The 16,262-nt window shown below is 43.1% G+C and overlaps 1 protein-coding gene across 5 annotated transcripts in view; it reads left to right on the forward strand.

The window, feature by feature from the left end:
- The window catches only part of LOC133556232 (oxysterol-binding protein-related protein 6-like), a 74,631-nt gene that overhangs the window by 11,119 nt on the left and 47,250 nt on the right, over positions 1 to 16,262 (forward strand). For 4 of the 5 annotated variants that reach the window (XM_061905955.1, XM_061905957.1, XM_061905958.1 and 1 more), the window contains exons 1-4: positions 7,060 to 7,161; positions 10,390 to 10,547; positions 13,433 to 13,552; positions 14,249 to 14,302. In XM_061905955.1, coding sequence (XP_061761939.1) covers positions 10,410 to 10,547; positions 13,433 to 13,552; positions 14,249 to 14,302 — 312 coding nt within the window. In that variant the 5' untranslated portion in view covers positions 7,060 to 7,161; positions 10,390 to 10,409. Of the gene's footprint in view, positions 1 to 7,059; positions 7,162 to 10,389; positions 10,548 to 13,432; positions 13,553 to 14,248; positions 14,303 to 16,262 lie in introns of those variants that run through there. The other variant, XM_061905956.1, reaches the window with a different exon arrangement.

A 16,262-nucleotide genomic window follows, 5' to 3' on the forward strand; every position in this document is an offset into this window, starting at 1 on the left:
AGGGGGATCACGACGAAAGTCAATATACATCTCCTTCGTTTTATCGCCGTTAAGCTCCAGGTACGAATCATCGCACCATTTCATAAAGTTCCCCAAAACAGGACCGTGGTCTAACTTTGTCCTGCAGGAGGCTGACTATGACCGAGTCGTCGGCAAACTTAATGATGTGCCTTGACTGAAGTGTGCTCTGGCAGTCTATTTAATAATACAACTCTAACATTTGACAACCAAACAATTAAACAAGGCGACACAGTAAAGAATCTGGGTGTTATCTCTGACCCAACTCTCTCCTTTGGGTCACACATTAAAAGCGTTACTAAAACGGCCTTCTTTCATCTCCGTAATATCGCTAAAATTCGCTCCATTCTGTCCACTAAAGACGCTGAGATTATTATCCATGCGTTTGTTACGTCTCGCCTCGATTACTGTAACGTATTATTTTCGGGTCTCCCCATGTCTAGCATTAAAAGATTACAGTTGGTACAAAATGCGGCTGCTAGACTTTTGACAAGAACAAGAAAGTTTGATCACATTACGCCTGTACTGGCTCACCTGCACTGATTTCCTGTGCACCTAAGATGTGACTTTAAGGTTTTACTACTTATGTATAAAATACTACACGGTCTAGCTCCATCCTATCTTGCCGATTGTATTGTACCATATGTCCCGGCAAGAAATCTGCGTTCAAAGGACTCCGGCTTATTAGTGATTCCCAAAGCCCAAAAAAAGTCTGTGGGCTTTAGAGCGTTTTCATTTCGGGCTCCAGTACTCTGGAATGCCCTCCCGGTAAAAGTTCGAGAGGCCACCTCAGTAGAAGCATTTAAGTCTCACCTTAAAACTCATTTGTATACTCTAGCCTTTAAATAGACTCCCTTTTTAGACCAGTTGATCTGCCGTTTCTTTTCTTTTTCTCCTATGTCCCACTCTCCCTTGTGGAGGGGGTACGGTCCGATCCGGTGGCCATGTACTGCTTGCCTGTGTATCGGCTGGGGACATCTCTGCGCTGCTGATCCGCCTCCACTTGGGATGTTTTCCTGCTGGCTCCGCTGTGAACGGGACTCTCGCTGCTGTGTTGGATCCGCTTTGGACTGGACTCTTGCGACTGTCTTTGATCCATTATGGATTGAACTTTCACATGTTAGACCCGCTCGACATCCATTGCTTTCCTCCTCTCCAAGGTTCTCATAGTCATCATTGTCACCGACGTCCGACTGGGTGTGAGTTTTCCTTGCCCTTATGTGGGCCTACCGAGGATGTCGTAGTGGTTTGTGTTGTGGTTTGTGCAGCCCTTTGAGACAATAGTGATTTAGGGCTATATAAGTAAACATTGATTGATTGATTGATTGATATTTTCTCAAAGCTTTTCAACACCAGGTAGGTCAATGCCACAGGGCGGTGGTCATTCAGCCCCCTTGGTGATGGGACCTTTGCAACAGGTACTACAAGGGACTCTTTCCATAATTTGGGGACACGGTTCTGTGATAAAGACAATTGGAGTATGTGAGAGAAAATGCCGCATAAAAACAGACTACTAATGCAGTCAGGCCCGTGGCTTTTCCTCACATTTAGTCTGCTCAAATGTTCTCCAGACATCCATTTCACTAATCTGAATCTGACTGCTCACAGGGGCACCTCTGAATTCAGACGGTTCATTACTAAAATCATGAGAATCGAATCTCAAATAGAACCGGTTTAACTCTTCTGCTGGTACAGAATCAGGTTTGTAGGGGTTAGACAAACCTTTTTTGGGAGTCTTGCATTCCGATCATGAAATTAATTCCCTTCCAAGCAGAGCGTGAACTACCATTTTTTACTTCTTCCTCCTTATCTCTATACTGTAGCTTGGCCATTTTCATCTCTTTTTTGACCAGCATGTGAGCTTCTCTTTGTTTTTCAAAATCACCCTGATAAAAAGCCAACTTTTTCAAGTTTAAGGAATTTTTATGGGATTTGCTAACCCATGGCTTATTATTTGGGTATGCTTTAATTATCTTCCAAGGGCAGGGGTCGGCAACCTTTACCACTCAAAGAGCCATTTTGACCCGTTTCACAGAATGAGGAAGACAATGGGAGCCGCAACTATTCTCGCCAATATCTGCTGGTGGTCACCCAGATGACAAGAATAAGGGCATGCTATGAAGCTATTGCCTTAAACACCTTCTATAACAAGTACAAACTGCTTGCCAGTCCAGCAACATGTTGTGAGAGGCTTCCGCAGATGCACGCACACGACTGGAAGGCATACTGGGTGACACAGAGTACACTGACGGTTGTGATATAAACAACTTTAACACTCCTACTAATATGCGCCACATTGTGAACCCACACAAAAGAAGAATGACAAACACATTTCGGGAGAAAATCCTCACAGTAACACAACATAAGCGCAACACAACAAATACCCAGAATCCTTTGCATCCATGACAGATCCTGACTGTTATACACCCCGCGAGCACCAAACCCCGCCCACCTCAACCACGCAGGGAGGGGGGGTTGGTGCTCGCGGGGTGTATAACGTAGTCAGGCTGTGTCATGGATGCAAAGGATTCTGGGTATTTGTTGTGTTGCGTTTATGTTGTGTTACTGTGAGGATTTTCTCCCGAAATGTGTTTGTCATTCTTCTTTTGTATGGGTTCACAATGTGGCGCATATTAGTAGGAGTGTGAAAGTTGTTTATATCCCAACCATCAGTGTACTCTGTGTCACCCAGTATGCCTTGCAATCTCATACATGTGCCGATAGAAGCAGCGAAATGCATGTGTCCGGTCGGCACGCAAATAGCATTCCGTGAATGGCGGTCCTGATGACGTTCAAGAAGACGCAAATAGCATTCCGTGAATGGCGGGCGCATCGACGTTCAAAAGGACGTTAAGAGTAATATCATCACTGCACGCCCTTAATGTTGTAGTCCGAGTAAAAATTGGAGAACGTTGACTCCGGGTGATGTCCCGGAGAGGCATTGAATTCCGGAATCTCCCCGCAACAATCTGGGGGGTCGGCGATTGTGCAGCTGAGCCGCATCACAATTGCCAAAGAGCCGCATGCGGCTCCGGAGCTGCGGGTTGCCGACCCCTGTCCTAGGGATAATCATTTCCTCATAAAATGTAATGTAACTTGTCACAGCATCACTCAGTTCGTTCAAGTCCTTACAAGAGTCTTTAAAAACATCCCAATTGGTGCTGTCTTAGCAACCGTTTGATTCTCGAATAGTTTGTGTGTGCTTAGCTGTTATGTAGCTGCTAGCTCCGAGTAGCCTAGCATGTTTACCTTTTGTAACTGTCTTTAGTAAAAGAAAATAAATTGTGTGTTTTTTGGAGGTAATTTAGATGTTAACTTTCTGTCATCTTTGTACACACTCTGCTTGTATCGAATATGATATCACACAAGTAAACTCTCTTGAGGACTGCTTGTATCGCACATGATATCACACTAGTAAACACTACTTGTATCGTGCATTATATCACACACTAGTAAACACTCTGCTTGTACCGCACATGATATCACACACAAACACTGCGCTTGTATCACACAGAAGTAAACACTCTGCTTATAGCGCACATGATCTCACACAAGTAAACACTCTGTTTGTATCACACACAAGTACACACTCTGCTTGTATCACACACACGAGTAAACACTCTGCTCGTATCGCACACAAGTAAACGCTCTGCTTGTATCGCACATGATATCACACACAACTAAACACTCTGCTTGTATCGCACATAATATCACACACTTGTAAACACTCTGCTAGTATCACACATGATATCACACACTAGTAAACTCTCTGCTTGTGTCGCACATGATATCACACACACACTGCGCTTGTATCACACAGAAGTAAACACTCTGCTTATAGCGCACATGATCTCACACAAGTAAACACTCTGCTTGTATCACACACAAGTACACACTCTGCTTGTATCACACACACGAGTAAATACTCTGTCCGTATCGCACACAAGTAAACGCTCTGGTTGTATCGCACATGATATCACACACTAGTAAACACTCTCCATCACACATGATATCACACACAAGTAAACACTCTGCTTGTATCGCACATATACACACTAGTAAACGCTCTGCTTGTATCGCACAAGATATCACACACAAACACTTTGCCTGTATAGCATATGATATCACACAAGTAAACTCTCTGCGTGTATCGCACATTATCACACACAAGTAAACACTCTGCCTGCATTGCACATGATATCACACACAAGTAAACTGTCTGTGTGTATCGCACATGATATCACGTAAACACGCTATAGGACTGCTTGTCTCACACATGATATAACACACAAGTAAACACGCTACAGGACTGCTTGTATCGCACATGATATCGCACATTTTACATGCAGGCTGATACTGGGTCAAATGCAGAGAATAATTTCTTCACACTTAATGTGTGTGTGACTTTAACTTTAACTGTAAACGTTGTTGCTTTCATGCAGACCGATACCTGACATCAGCACAGCTGCTACAGGTGATATCAGAGTTGAAATGAATACAATTTTAGTGAGAAGTTGAAATTCTTCTAGAAACTTCCAGCATGTGGTCAAGCTAGAGCTAACTTATTAGGTGACAGGAGTGTCAGGACAGAATGTGGGTGTGTTTGTCCACATTTGAATATTCATGAGCTCATTATGTTGCCATGACAACCATCATTTCCTGCTGTCACGACATGGCTGACCTAAACCAAGGAAATGGTTTCCCTCTGGGAGATTGACTAGATGTTGTTTTCTTGACAGCAGCAAATCATAACAAGTCATGTTCACCACTCATAAGCCCCGCCCCCGACTTTGGGCTGTTGAGGTGTGATGTGTTGAAGTGTGATGTTTCCACCTGAAGCCTGGAAGTCTTATTCCATCATGAACTCAAAGTGTAGCAGCAAAGTTGAGGAAGAAACAACCAAGTTAGAAGGAACACACTTTTTTACTGAAGCACTTTTTCCATTTTAATTTATTAAAACCCTTTTTTTTTCCAAACACACAAATATTTTTTGCAGACAAGATTTTATTTTTTTGTGTGCCAATGAATAAAGCCAGCTTTGGTGGTCACAACTGCAGCCAACTGATGAATGTTAGCTTATTCTATAACATTAGTTATTTAGCTAATGCTAATGTTAGCTTATGCTATAACATTAGCCAATTGGCTAATGCTAACGATAACATTAGCCAAGTAGCTAATGTTAGCATTCGCTACTTGGCTAATGTTATAGCACAAGATAATGTTAGTATTAGCTGACTGGCTAAGATTATAGCATTAGTTGACTGGCTAAGATTATAGCATTAGTTAACATTAACATTAGCTCACTGGCTAATGTTAGCATTAGCTAACTGGCTAACGTAAACATCAGCGAATGTAAGCACTTGCTAACCGGTTAAAGTTAACATTAGCTAATGTAAGCATAGCGAGCTGACAAAGGTTAGCATTTACAAACACAAGCTATGGGATGACATAAGAGGAAACGTGACCCCGGAAGTAAATGCGTCATCCCATAGCTTATGTTTGTAAATTATTATTATTTTTTTTTTTAAATATAGCGTTAACAAAACGGCTGTATTTTTATAATATAGCATTATATTTTTATAACATAGCGTTAACAAAATATCTATATCAATCATGATCCCGGAAGTAAATGGGCGGGGGAAAGAAATTTGGCGTGACATGGCCAATGTTCGCTTTAGCTAAAGAAAGCATTGGTTAAATTGATAATGTTAGCATTAGCTAACTGGCTAAAGTTAGCATTAGCTAATGTAAGCATTAGCTAATTGGTTAATGTTAGCTTTAGCTATTGTAAGGTTTAGTTTAATGGCTAATGTTAGCATTAGCTAATGTAAGAAGTAGTTAAATTGTTAATGTTAGCATTAGGTAACAGTTAACAGGCTAACATTAGCATTAGCTAATATAACATTAGCTAATGTAAGCATTAGCTAACTGGCCGATGTTAGCTTTAGCAAAAGTAAGCATTAGTTAAACGGCTAATGTTAGCAATAGCTAATGTAAAAAGTCGCTAACTTGCTAAGGTTAGCATTAGCTCATTTAAGCACTAGCTAATTGGTTAATGTTTGCTTTAGCTAATGTAAGCTATAGTTAAATGGCTAATGTTGGCATTAGCTAATGTAAGAAGTAGCTAAATGGCTAATTTTAGCATTGGCTAAATGTTATTGTTAGCATTAGGTAATGTAAACAGTTCATTAGCTAATATAGCAAAAGCATTAGCTAATGTAAGCATTAGCTAACTGGCCAATGTTAGCTTTAGCTAATGTAGGCATTAGTTAAATGGGTAATGTTGGCATTAGCTAATGTAAAAAGTAGCTAACTGGCTAAAGTTAGCATAGTTAATGCAGGCATTAGCTAATTGGTTAATGTTTGCTTTAGCTAATGTAAGCTATAGTTAAATGGCTAATGTTAACATTAGCCAATTGGTTAATGTTTACTTTAGCTAATGTAAGCTATAGTTAAATGGCTAATGTTAACATTAGCTATATAATTAATGTTAGCATCAGGTCATGTAAACAGTTAACGGGCTAATATTACCATTAGCGAATATAGACATTGGCTAATTAGCTAACTGTTATTGTTAGCTGATGCTAGCATTAACTAATGCTATCTGATTAATGTTAGCATTAGCTAATGTTGTAGCAATAATTAATGTTGGCTTTCGATGAATGGCTAACAGCAGCATCAGCTAACTGGATAAAGTTATCTAACTGGATAACAACATTAGCAAATGTTAGCATTAGCTGACTGGCTATCAATAGCATTATCTAACTGGTTATTGTTAGCATTTGCTTTGAGAAAATGTCTTCCAGTCTTCAGTAAATAAAAAATAAAAATAAAAACTTTTATTGTTCTTTCAAGTCTAAAGTTTTCAGCAACTTTGTCTTCAATATTGTAATACTAGAAGTACCTTTTAGAGTACAAGGTTGATATATTCTGTGTACTTAGTGTATTTCTGTAATGAAGAGTTGTTCACCTTCTGACAAACTTGCTGGTTTCCTTCATAGTCGTTATTCCCGTTTAGTCGTCATGGCGACAGAGCCTGTCCTCTTGGCCCCACCCACATACCTGCCTGGAACACTCAGGTGTGTCTTAGTTTTGGTCCAGCAGAGTGTGAGGAGGTTTAACACGGCAGGAAGAACTTCTCAGGTCTGTTCTTGTCTCCTACTTCCACATTATTATTTTCACTTTCACAAGGTACTTTGACTGAAGTATTACTTCAAATACTTGGTCAAAGTTCCCACAAGAGGGCGCACATGAGGGCCAATACTGCAGTTTTAAAGACAGTACTTATTTGTGTACGAACCTTTTTACTTGTACTCATCTTTTTGTACTTCTAGTACTTCATTGTATTTGACTATATCTCAATACTGGAAAGGACATTACTTCACTAATGTTAGCGTGTCATATAGTGTTGTCAATGTTAGCGTGTCATTTGATATTAGCAATGTTAGCGTGTCATATGCTGTTAGTAATTTTAGCATGTCATATGATGTTAGCAATGCTAGCGTGTAATATGCTGTTACCAATGTAAGTGTGTCATATGCTGTTTGCAATTTCAAATAGATTAGAATAGAAAAGAAAGTATTTTATTGATCCCTGGGGGAAATTCAGCTTTTTTTTTTTTTTTTTTAGAATGATAAATGATATTAGCATTTCATATATCAGTAATGTTATTATGATATATGATGTTAGCATAGCTTGCATCTTAATATGACACTAGCATTTCATAAGATTTTAGCATTGTTAGCTGTCATATGATGTTAGCGATGTTAGCATGTCATAGGTTAACAATGTTAGCCTGTCATTCACTATTAGTATTGTTTGCGTGTTAGATGCCGTTAACAATGTTAGCATGTCTATATGCTGTTAGCAATTTTGCATGTCATAAGATGATGTTAACAATGTTAGCATGTCAGATGTTGTTAGCAATTTTGCGTGTCACATGCTGTTTGCAATGTTAGCGTGTCTATATGCTCTTAGCAATGTTAGCGTGTCTATATGCTCTTAGCAATGTTAGCGTGACTATATGCTCCTAGCAATGTTAGCATGTCATATGCTGTAAGCAATGTTAGCGTGTCATATGCTGTTAGGAATGTTAGCGTGTCATATGCTGTTAGCAATGTTGGCGTGTCATATGCTGTTAGCAATGTTGGCGTGTCATATGCTGTTAACAATGTTAGCGTGTCTATATGCTGTTAGCATGTCTATATGCTGTTAGCAATGTTAGCATGTCACATGTTGTTTGCATTGTTAGCGTGTCTATATGCTGTTAGCAATGTTTGCGTGTCATAAGCTGTTAGCAATGTTAGCGTGTCATATGTTGTTTGCATTGTTACCGTGTATATATGCTGTTTGCGTTAGCGTGTCATATGCTGTTAGCAATGTTGGCGTGTCATATGCTGTTAGTAAAGTTAGCATTTCATATGTTGTTTGCATTGTTAGCATGTCTATAAGCTGTTAGCAATGTTAGCGTGTCTATATGCTGTTAGCAATGTTAGCATGTCATATGTTGTTTGCATTGTTAGCGTGTGTATATGCTGTTAGCAATGTTAGCGTGTCATATGTTGTTTGCATTGTTAGCATGTCTTTGAGACATTTGTGATTTGGGGCTATATAAATAAACATTGATTGATTGATTGATTGATATGCTGTTAGCAATGTTAGCATGTCATATGTTGTTTGCATTGTTAGTGTGTCTATATGCTGTTAGCAATGTGAGCATGTCATATGTTGTTTGCATTGTTAGCATGTCTATATGCTGTTAGCAATGTTAGCATGTCATATGTTTGCATTGTTAGCGTGTCTATACGCTGTTAGCAATGTTACCGTGTCATATGTTGTTTGCATTGTTAGCATGTCTATATGCTGTTAGCAATGTTAGCATGTCATATGTTGTTTGCATTGTTAGCGTGTCTATATGCTGTTAGCCATGTCAGCGTGTCATATGCTGTTAGTATTGTTAGCATGTCGAATGCTGTTATCAATGATAGTGTGTCATATGCTGTTAGCAATGTTAGCATGTCTATTTGTTGTTGGCAATGTTAGCGTGACTATATACTCTTAGCAATGTTAGCATGTCATATGCTGTAAGCATAGTTAGCGTGTCTATATGCTGTTAGCAATGTTAGCATGTCATATGTTGTTTGCATTGTTAGCGTGTCTATATGCTGTTAGCAATTCGAGCATGCCATATGTTGTTCGCATTGTTAGCATGTCTATATGCTGTTAGCAATGTTAGCATGTCATATGTTGTTTGCATTGTTAGCGTGTCTATATGCTGTTAGCAATGTTAGCGTGTCATATGTTGTTTGCATTGTTAGCATGTCTATATGCTGTTAGCAATGTTAGCATGTCATATGTTGTTTGCATTGTTAGCGTGTCTATATGCTGTTAGCAATTCGAGCATGCCATATGTTGTTCACATTGTTAGCATGTCTATATGCTGTTAGCAATGTTAGCATGTCATATGTTGTTTGCATTGTTAGCGTGTCTATATGTTGTTTGCATTGTTAGCATGTCATATGTTGTTTGCATTGTTAGCGTGTCTATATGCTGTTAGCAATGTGAGCATGTCATATGTTGTTTGCATTATTAGCATGTCTATATGCTGTTAGCAATGTTAGCATGCCATATGTTGTTTGCACTGTTAGCGTGTCTGTATGCTGTTAGCAATGTTAGCGTGTCATATGCTGTAGCAATGTTAGCGTGTCATAGGCTGTTAGTAATGTTAGCGTGTCATATGCTGTTAGCAATGTTAGCATTTCATATGCTGTTAGCAATGTTAGCATATCTATATGCTGTTATCACTGATGGCGTGTCATAGGCTGTTAGCAATGTTAGCGTGTCATATGCTGTTAGCATTTCATATGCTGTTAGCAATGTTAGCATGTCTATATGCTGTTATCACTGATGGCGTGTCATATGCTGTTAGCAATGTCATATGCACGCATACAAAGTCTCCAATACAGAAGTGTATTAGAAAGTATCCGGTAACAAACATGTCCACATCATTCAACTTACTGCATCATGTTCTTAAGGTAATGAATTGCTGTGACCACTAGGTGTCACCACTCCACTTTAACTTAAAAACAGTCCATTGCAGAGGTGAATAATAGTGTTTTCAGTGTTGTCAAGGTTACAGTATTGGTATGGTATCAGAATGTATTAGATGTATCAGGACAACTCCTAGTTACCATAGCAACACACACACAAGTTAAAGAAGTAATATGTGCATGACTCTGACTGATATCAGATCTACAACCGTATCGGCCAACAGTCCATGTTGAAAGTAAAGAAGTTTAATTTCCATCTATTATTTTGACTTCACTGTTGAAATATTATTAATATGAATACTATTTCCTCTGTGGTTGCTAGGCAACAAGCATCATTGCATCATGGATCCTCAGGTGTGTCCGCCATCTCTGAGCAGCATCCAGTCCAGCATCTCAGCCCTGGACTCAATTCCTGCCCAGGTCTTTAAGGCTGCACACTCCAGGAGCAGCAGTGCTGGATCCACCAGACATTCCAAGCAGGTACCAGATGTAGACCTACACAGGACTCATGGTTGTAGACCCACACCAGACTCCCGTGGTTGAAGACCCACACCAGACTCCCGTGGTTGAAGACCCACACCAGACTCCCGTGGTTGAAGACCCACAACAGACGCCCGTGGTTGAAGACCCACAACAGACGCCCGTGGTTGTAGACCCACACCAGACGCCCGTGGTTGTAGACCCACACCAGACGCCCGTGGTTGTAGACCCACACCAGACGCCCGTGGTTGTAGACCCACACCAGACGCCCGTGGTTGTAGACCCACACCAGACGCCCGTGGTTGTAGACCCACACCAGACGCCCGTGGTTGTAGACCCACACCAGACGCCCGTGGTTGTAGACCCACACCAGACGCCCGTGGTTGTAGACCCACACCAGACGCCCGTGGTTGTAGACCCACACCAGACGCCCGTGGTTGTAGACCCACACCAGACGCCCGTGGTTGTAGACCCACACCAGACGCCCGTGGTTGTAGACCCACACCAGACGCCCGTGGTTGTAGACCCACACCAGACGCCCGTGGTTGTAGACCCACACCAGACGCCCGTGGTTGTAGACCCACACCAGACGCCCGTGGTTGTAGACCCACACCAGACGCCCGTGGTTGTAGACCCACACCAGACGCCCGTGGTTGTAGACCCACACCAGACGCCCGTGGTTGTAGACCCACACCAGACGCCCGTGGTTGTAGACCCACACCAGACGCCCGTGGTTGTAGACCCACACCAGACGCCCGTGGTTGTAGACCCACACCAGACGCCCGTGGTTGTAGACCCACACCAGACGCCCGTGGTTGTAGACCCACACCAGACGCCCGTGGTTGTAGACCCACACCAGACGCCCGTGGTTGTAGACCCACACCAGACGCCCGTGGTTGTAGACCCACACCAGACGCCCGTGGTTGTAGACCCACACCAGACGCCCGTGGTTGTAGACCCACACCAGACGCCCGTGGTTGTAGACCCACACCAGACGCCCGTGGTTGTAGACCCACACCAGACGCCCGTGGTTGTAGACCCACACCAGACGCCCGTGGTTGTAGACCCACACCAGACGCCCGTGGTTGTAGACCCACACCAGACGCCCGTGGTTGTAGACCCACACCAGACGCCCGTGGTTGTAGACCCACACCAGACGCCCGTGGTTGTAGACCCACACCAGACGCCCGTGGTTGTAGACCCACACCAGACGCCCGTGGTTGTAGACCCACACCAGACGCCCGTGGTTGTAGACCCACACCAGACGCCCGTGGTTGTAGACCCACACCAGACGCCCGTGGTTGTAGACCCACACCAGACGCCCGTGGTTGTAGACCCACACCAGACGCCCGTGGTTGTAGACCCACACCAGACGCCCGTGGTTGTAGACCCACACCAGACGCCCGTGGTTGTAGACCCACACCAGACGCCCGTGGTTGTAGACCCACACCAGACGCCCGTGGTTGTAGACCCACACCAGACGCCCGTGGTTGTAGACCCACACCAGACGCCCGTGGTTGTAGACCCACACCAGACGCCCGTGGTTGTAGACCCACACCAGACGCCCGTGGTTGTAGACCCACACCAGACGCCCGTGGTTGTAGACCCACACCAGACGCCCGTGGTTGTAGACCCACACCAGACGCCCGTGGTTGTAGACCCACACCAGACTCCCGTGGTTGTAGACCCACACCAGACTCCCGTGGTTGTAGACCCACACCAGACTCCCGTGGTTGTAGACCCACACCAGACTCCCGTGGTTGTAGACCCACACCAGACTCCCGTGGTTGTAGACCCACACCAGACTCCCGTGGTTGTGGACCTACACACGAGTCGAGGTGGTTGTGGACCTCAACACGACTCGAGGTGGTTGTGGCCCTACACAAGGCCCGAGGTGGTTTTGGACCCACACCGGACTGGGATGGTTGTAGACCTACACAAGACTCCAGAAGTTGTAGACCTACACAAGACTCCAGAAGTTGTAGACCCACACAATACTCTCATGGTTGTGGACTCACACAAGACTCTCAGGGTTGTGGACTCACAAAAGACTCTCAGGATTGTAGACCCACACAAGACTCTCATGGTTGTGAACCCGCACACGACTCTCATGGTTGTGGACCCGCACACGACTCCAATGGTTATAGACCCACACACCACACTCCCGTGGCTGTGGACCAACACACGACTCCAAGAGTTGTAGACCCACACAATACTCTCGTGGTTGTGGACTCACACAATACTCTCATGGTTGTGAACCCACACAAGACTCTCATGGTTGTGGACCCGCACACGACTCCAATGGTTATAGACCCACACACCAGACTCCCATGGCTGTGGGACCTACACACGACACGACTCCAAGAGCTGTAGACCCACACAAGTCTCTCATGGTTGGAGACCGACACCAGACTGGGGTGGGGGGTAGGAGACCTGCACAAGACTCTCACTGTAGCTGGCTACAGGTTCAGGCTAGCCAGCTGATGTTGTGGTCTGATGTGCTAACTGACCTTCACTACGCTATCTGGTGGTCATCACAGAGTTGTGTTCACACACTAAATCTAAACAGTTAGTCACTAAAGAATATTTTAGTACTACATTAAATATTTACATTGTTGTACATTTTGTAAAACAACAAATCTCATTTAAAAAATTATTTCAAATAAAAACATGTATAACTAAAACACAAAATGTTTACGATGAATACAAATATTCACAGTATTTTATTCACAATATTTCGGTCAAGAGAATAAAAAACACACATATATGGAATAAAAAATGCAAATATTGAATAAAAAATGCAAATATATTGAATAAAAAACACAAATATATTGAATAAAATACACAAATATATAGAATGTTTTAGTGAAACGTGTGATGTGTAGTTTCAGGACTGGGAAGTTGTGGAAGAATTACAGAACTCTGTGGTGGACTCCAGTGTACCTGGTCTGTGTGAGGGAGTACTAATGAAGAAGAGGAAATACCCACTCAAAGGCTGGCACAAGGTACACACTACTGCAGTACTGCACTTGTCAAATTGTAGTACTACACCCATCATACTTCAGTACTGCACTTGTCAAACTCTTCTACTGCACTCGTCGTACTCGAGTACTGTACTCGTCGTACCCGAGTACTGCACTCGTCGTACACGAGTACTGCACTCGTCGTACACGAGTACTGCACTCGTCGTACACGAGTACTGCACTCGTCGTACACGAGTACTGCACTCGTCGTACACGAGTACTGCACTCGTCGTACACGAGTACTGCACTCGTCGTACCAGAGTGCTGCGCTCGTCGTACCCGAGTGCTGCGCTCGTCGTACCCGAGTGCTGCGCTCGTCGTACCCGAGTGCTGCGCTCGTCGTACCCGAGTGCTGCGCTCGTCGTACCCGAGTGCTGCGCTCGTCGTACCCGAGTGCTGCGCTCGTCGTACCCGAGTGCTGCGCTCGTCGTACCCGAGTACTGCGCTCGTCGTACCCGAGTACTGCGCTCGTCGTACCCGAGTACTGCGCTCGTCGTACCCGAGTACTGCGCTCGTCGTACCCGAGTACTGCGCTCGTCGTACCCGAGTACTGCGCTCGTCGTACCCGAGTACTGCGCTCGTCGTACCCGAGTACTGCACTCGTCATACTGTAGTACTGCCTCAGTACTATCAAATACTTGGATGTACTTTAACGTGTTATACTTCTTTGGATTCCAGAGATACTTCATATTGGATAAAGGTATTCTGAAGTACTCCAAGACTCAACAAGATGTAAGTATACTTGTGTCCTACAAATTCCTACATCCATGATCTACTCTTCTCCGCTCTATGAGCTCTGTTATCAATATCAATTATTAAATATCATATCATTATTACTATTCATCTTAATATTTTAACATTATTGATCAAGATCATTAATAATTTTATTACTGCAATCAGTTATTGATTTGTTTGATCTATTTAAATGTTTGTTATTAAATGTCAAAATTAATATTGTCAGTATTATGACCTACATATGAATCAATATTAATATAATTATACAAGATACATATGTTATATACATGTATTAGTATTGTTGATATAATTATATAAGATATTATATGCACATTTAATATTATTATTATTATTAGTAGTAGTAGTAGTAGTAGTAGTAGTAGTATTGATATACCGTATATTAGCCCGGCTGTTTATTTCACAAATTCATTTTTGGAGACGGGAGTTTAAAAGAAGCAGGCGGTTATTTGCACAAGGCTTTTGTTTATTTTTGCACCGGACTGCACCAGGCAAGTATTTGGTTACAATGGTTACTGTCCAGTATTTTTTTTTTCCTATAAAAAACTTTAAATATAAAAGCTATTGTAAACATACAAACAAAAAAACAAGACTATCAAAAGACAAGAAATCAACAAGGCCTCAACATGGTAGTAGTGCAACAATTGTCAAATAGAATTACAATACTGTAAATAAATACATCTTTTAAATAAAACAGCCTACCAGGAAAAATAAAATTATGGTACCAAGTACTCAAGTATAAAACTCACCATCAAAACAGAACAATAATAGTGTCACTTAAATATAATAAAAGCTACAGTATTCCAAGTTTTAAATAAAGCAGCATACAGGAAAAATAAAATTATGGTACCAAGTACTCTATAAACCCATCAAAACAATAATACTGCAGCAAACGCAACCCCAAATGCAACTCAAACCCACTCATCATCCTCCTCCTCTTTAATCACAAGTTTATTGAGGAACTGTTGTTCCTCATCACTCGCCGCCTCTTCCGGAACCACAGCAGCACCCTGCTGTCTAGCCCTCAAAAACATCTCTCTGCCTGCCTGACATGGCTGTCTCTCCTTGAGGCAGTAAATGACCTGGTCCTCACTCCCATCAGCTGCCACTGTCAGCCCACACACCTTGTAGGATACAAGAAAGCAACAATAAGCTATGGCTACTGTTTGCAACACACGCACACGCACACACACACACACACACATACACACAGCCAACCAGCCTACCTTGAATGAGTTGATCAGAGTGTCCCGATCCAGAGCATCCCAGGCTCCCAGGACCCAGTCGACCGAGGCGGCGGGAAGGGGCTCTCATGTTCCTTGACTTGGTGTAGGTCTTGTCTTTATCACCAGCCATCCAGTTATCATAGTCGTCACAGAGTTGTGCTTTGAAAGGGCCATTCCACACATCGGGGGCCTGCAGGTACTTTGTGCAACCTCCAGATATAACAGCCATTGTAAGGTTGTAGCCCCTTTTGAGCTCTGCCTTTGTGGCCTCGCTGATATGGCATCGGTACAAGTCCCATGCAAGTAGCCTCGGTCCGAAGTGAAATTTCCCCACTGCCCTCTGGAGCCAATCCTTTGTCAGGTCATCATTAAACCAGCCATTCTTGGAGGAAGCTATGATCACCCCAGGGATGCTCTGCATAGCCTTTACATCACAGACAGCACCTTTAAACACAATGTAAGGCTTCAGCTTTGTCCCGTCTGCTTTGGCTGCAAGAGCCACCGTGACGCGTGTCTTCTCGTGGTCGGTGGTTCTCAGGCAGATGGAGCGGGCGCTCCCTCTCATTGACTGTACTAAAACCAACTATGTCAAACCAGACGGCTGTTTCATCCATGGCTCATCTTGGACTGGATTTTCTTGGCCTCTATCTGTTTAGTAGTGAAAACGAGGAAGTTGACAATCTTCTCGACAGGAGCGTCCTTCTGTGCAACAG

The sequence above is a fragment of the Nerophis ophidion genome, linkage group LG07 (genome assembly GCF_033978795.1).
Source record: "Nerophis ophidion isolate RoL-2023_Sa linkage group LG07, RoL_Noph_v1.0, whole genome shotgun sequence".
In the NCBI taxonomy this organism is placed as follows: domain Eukaryota; kingdom Metazoa; phylum Chordata; class Actinopteri; order Syngnathiformes; family Syngnathidae; genus Nerophis; species Nerophis ophidion.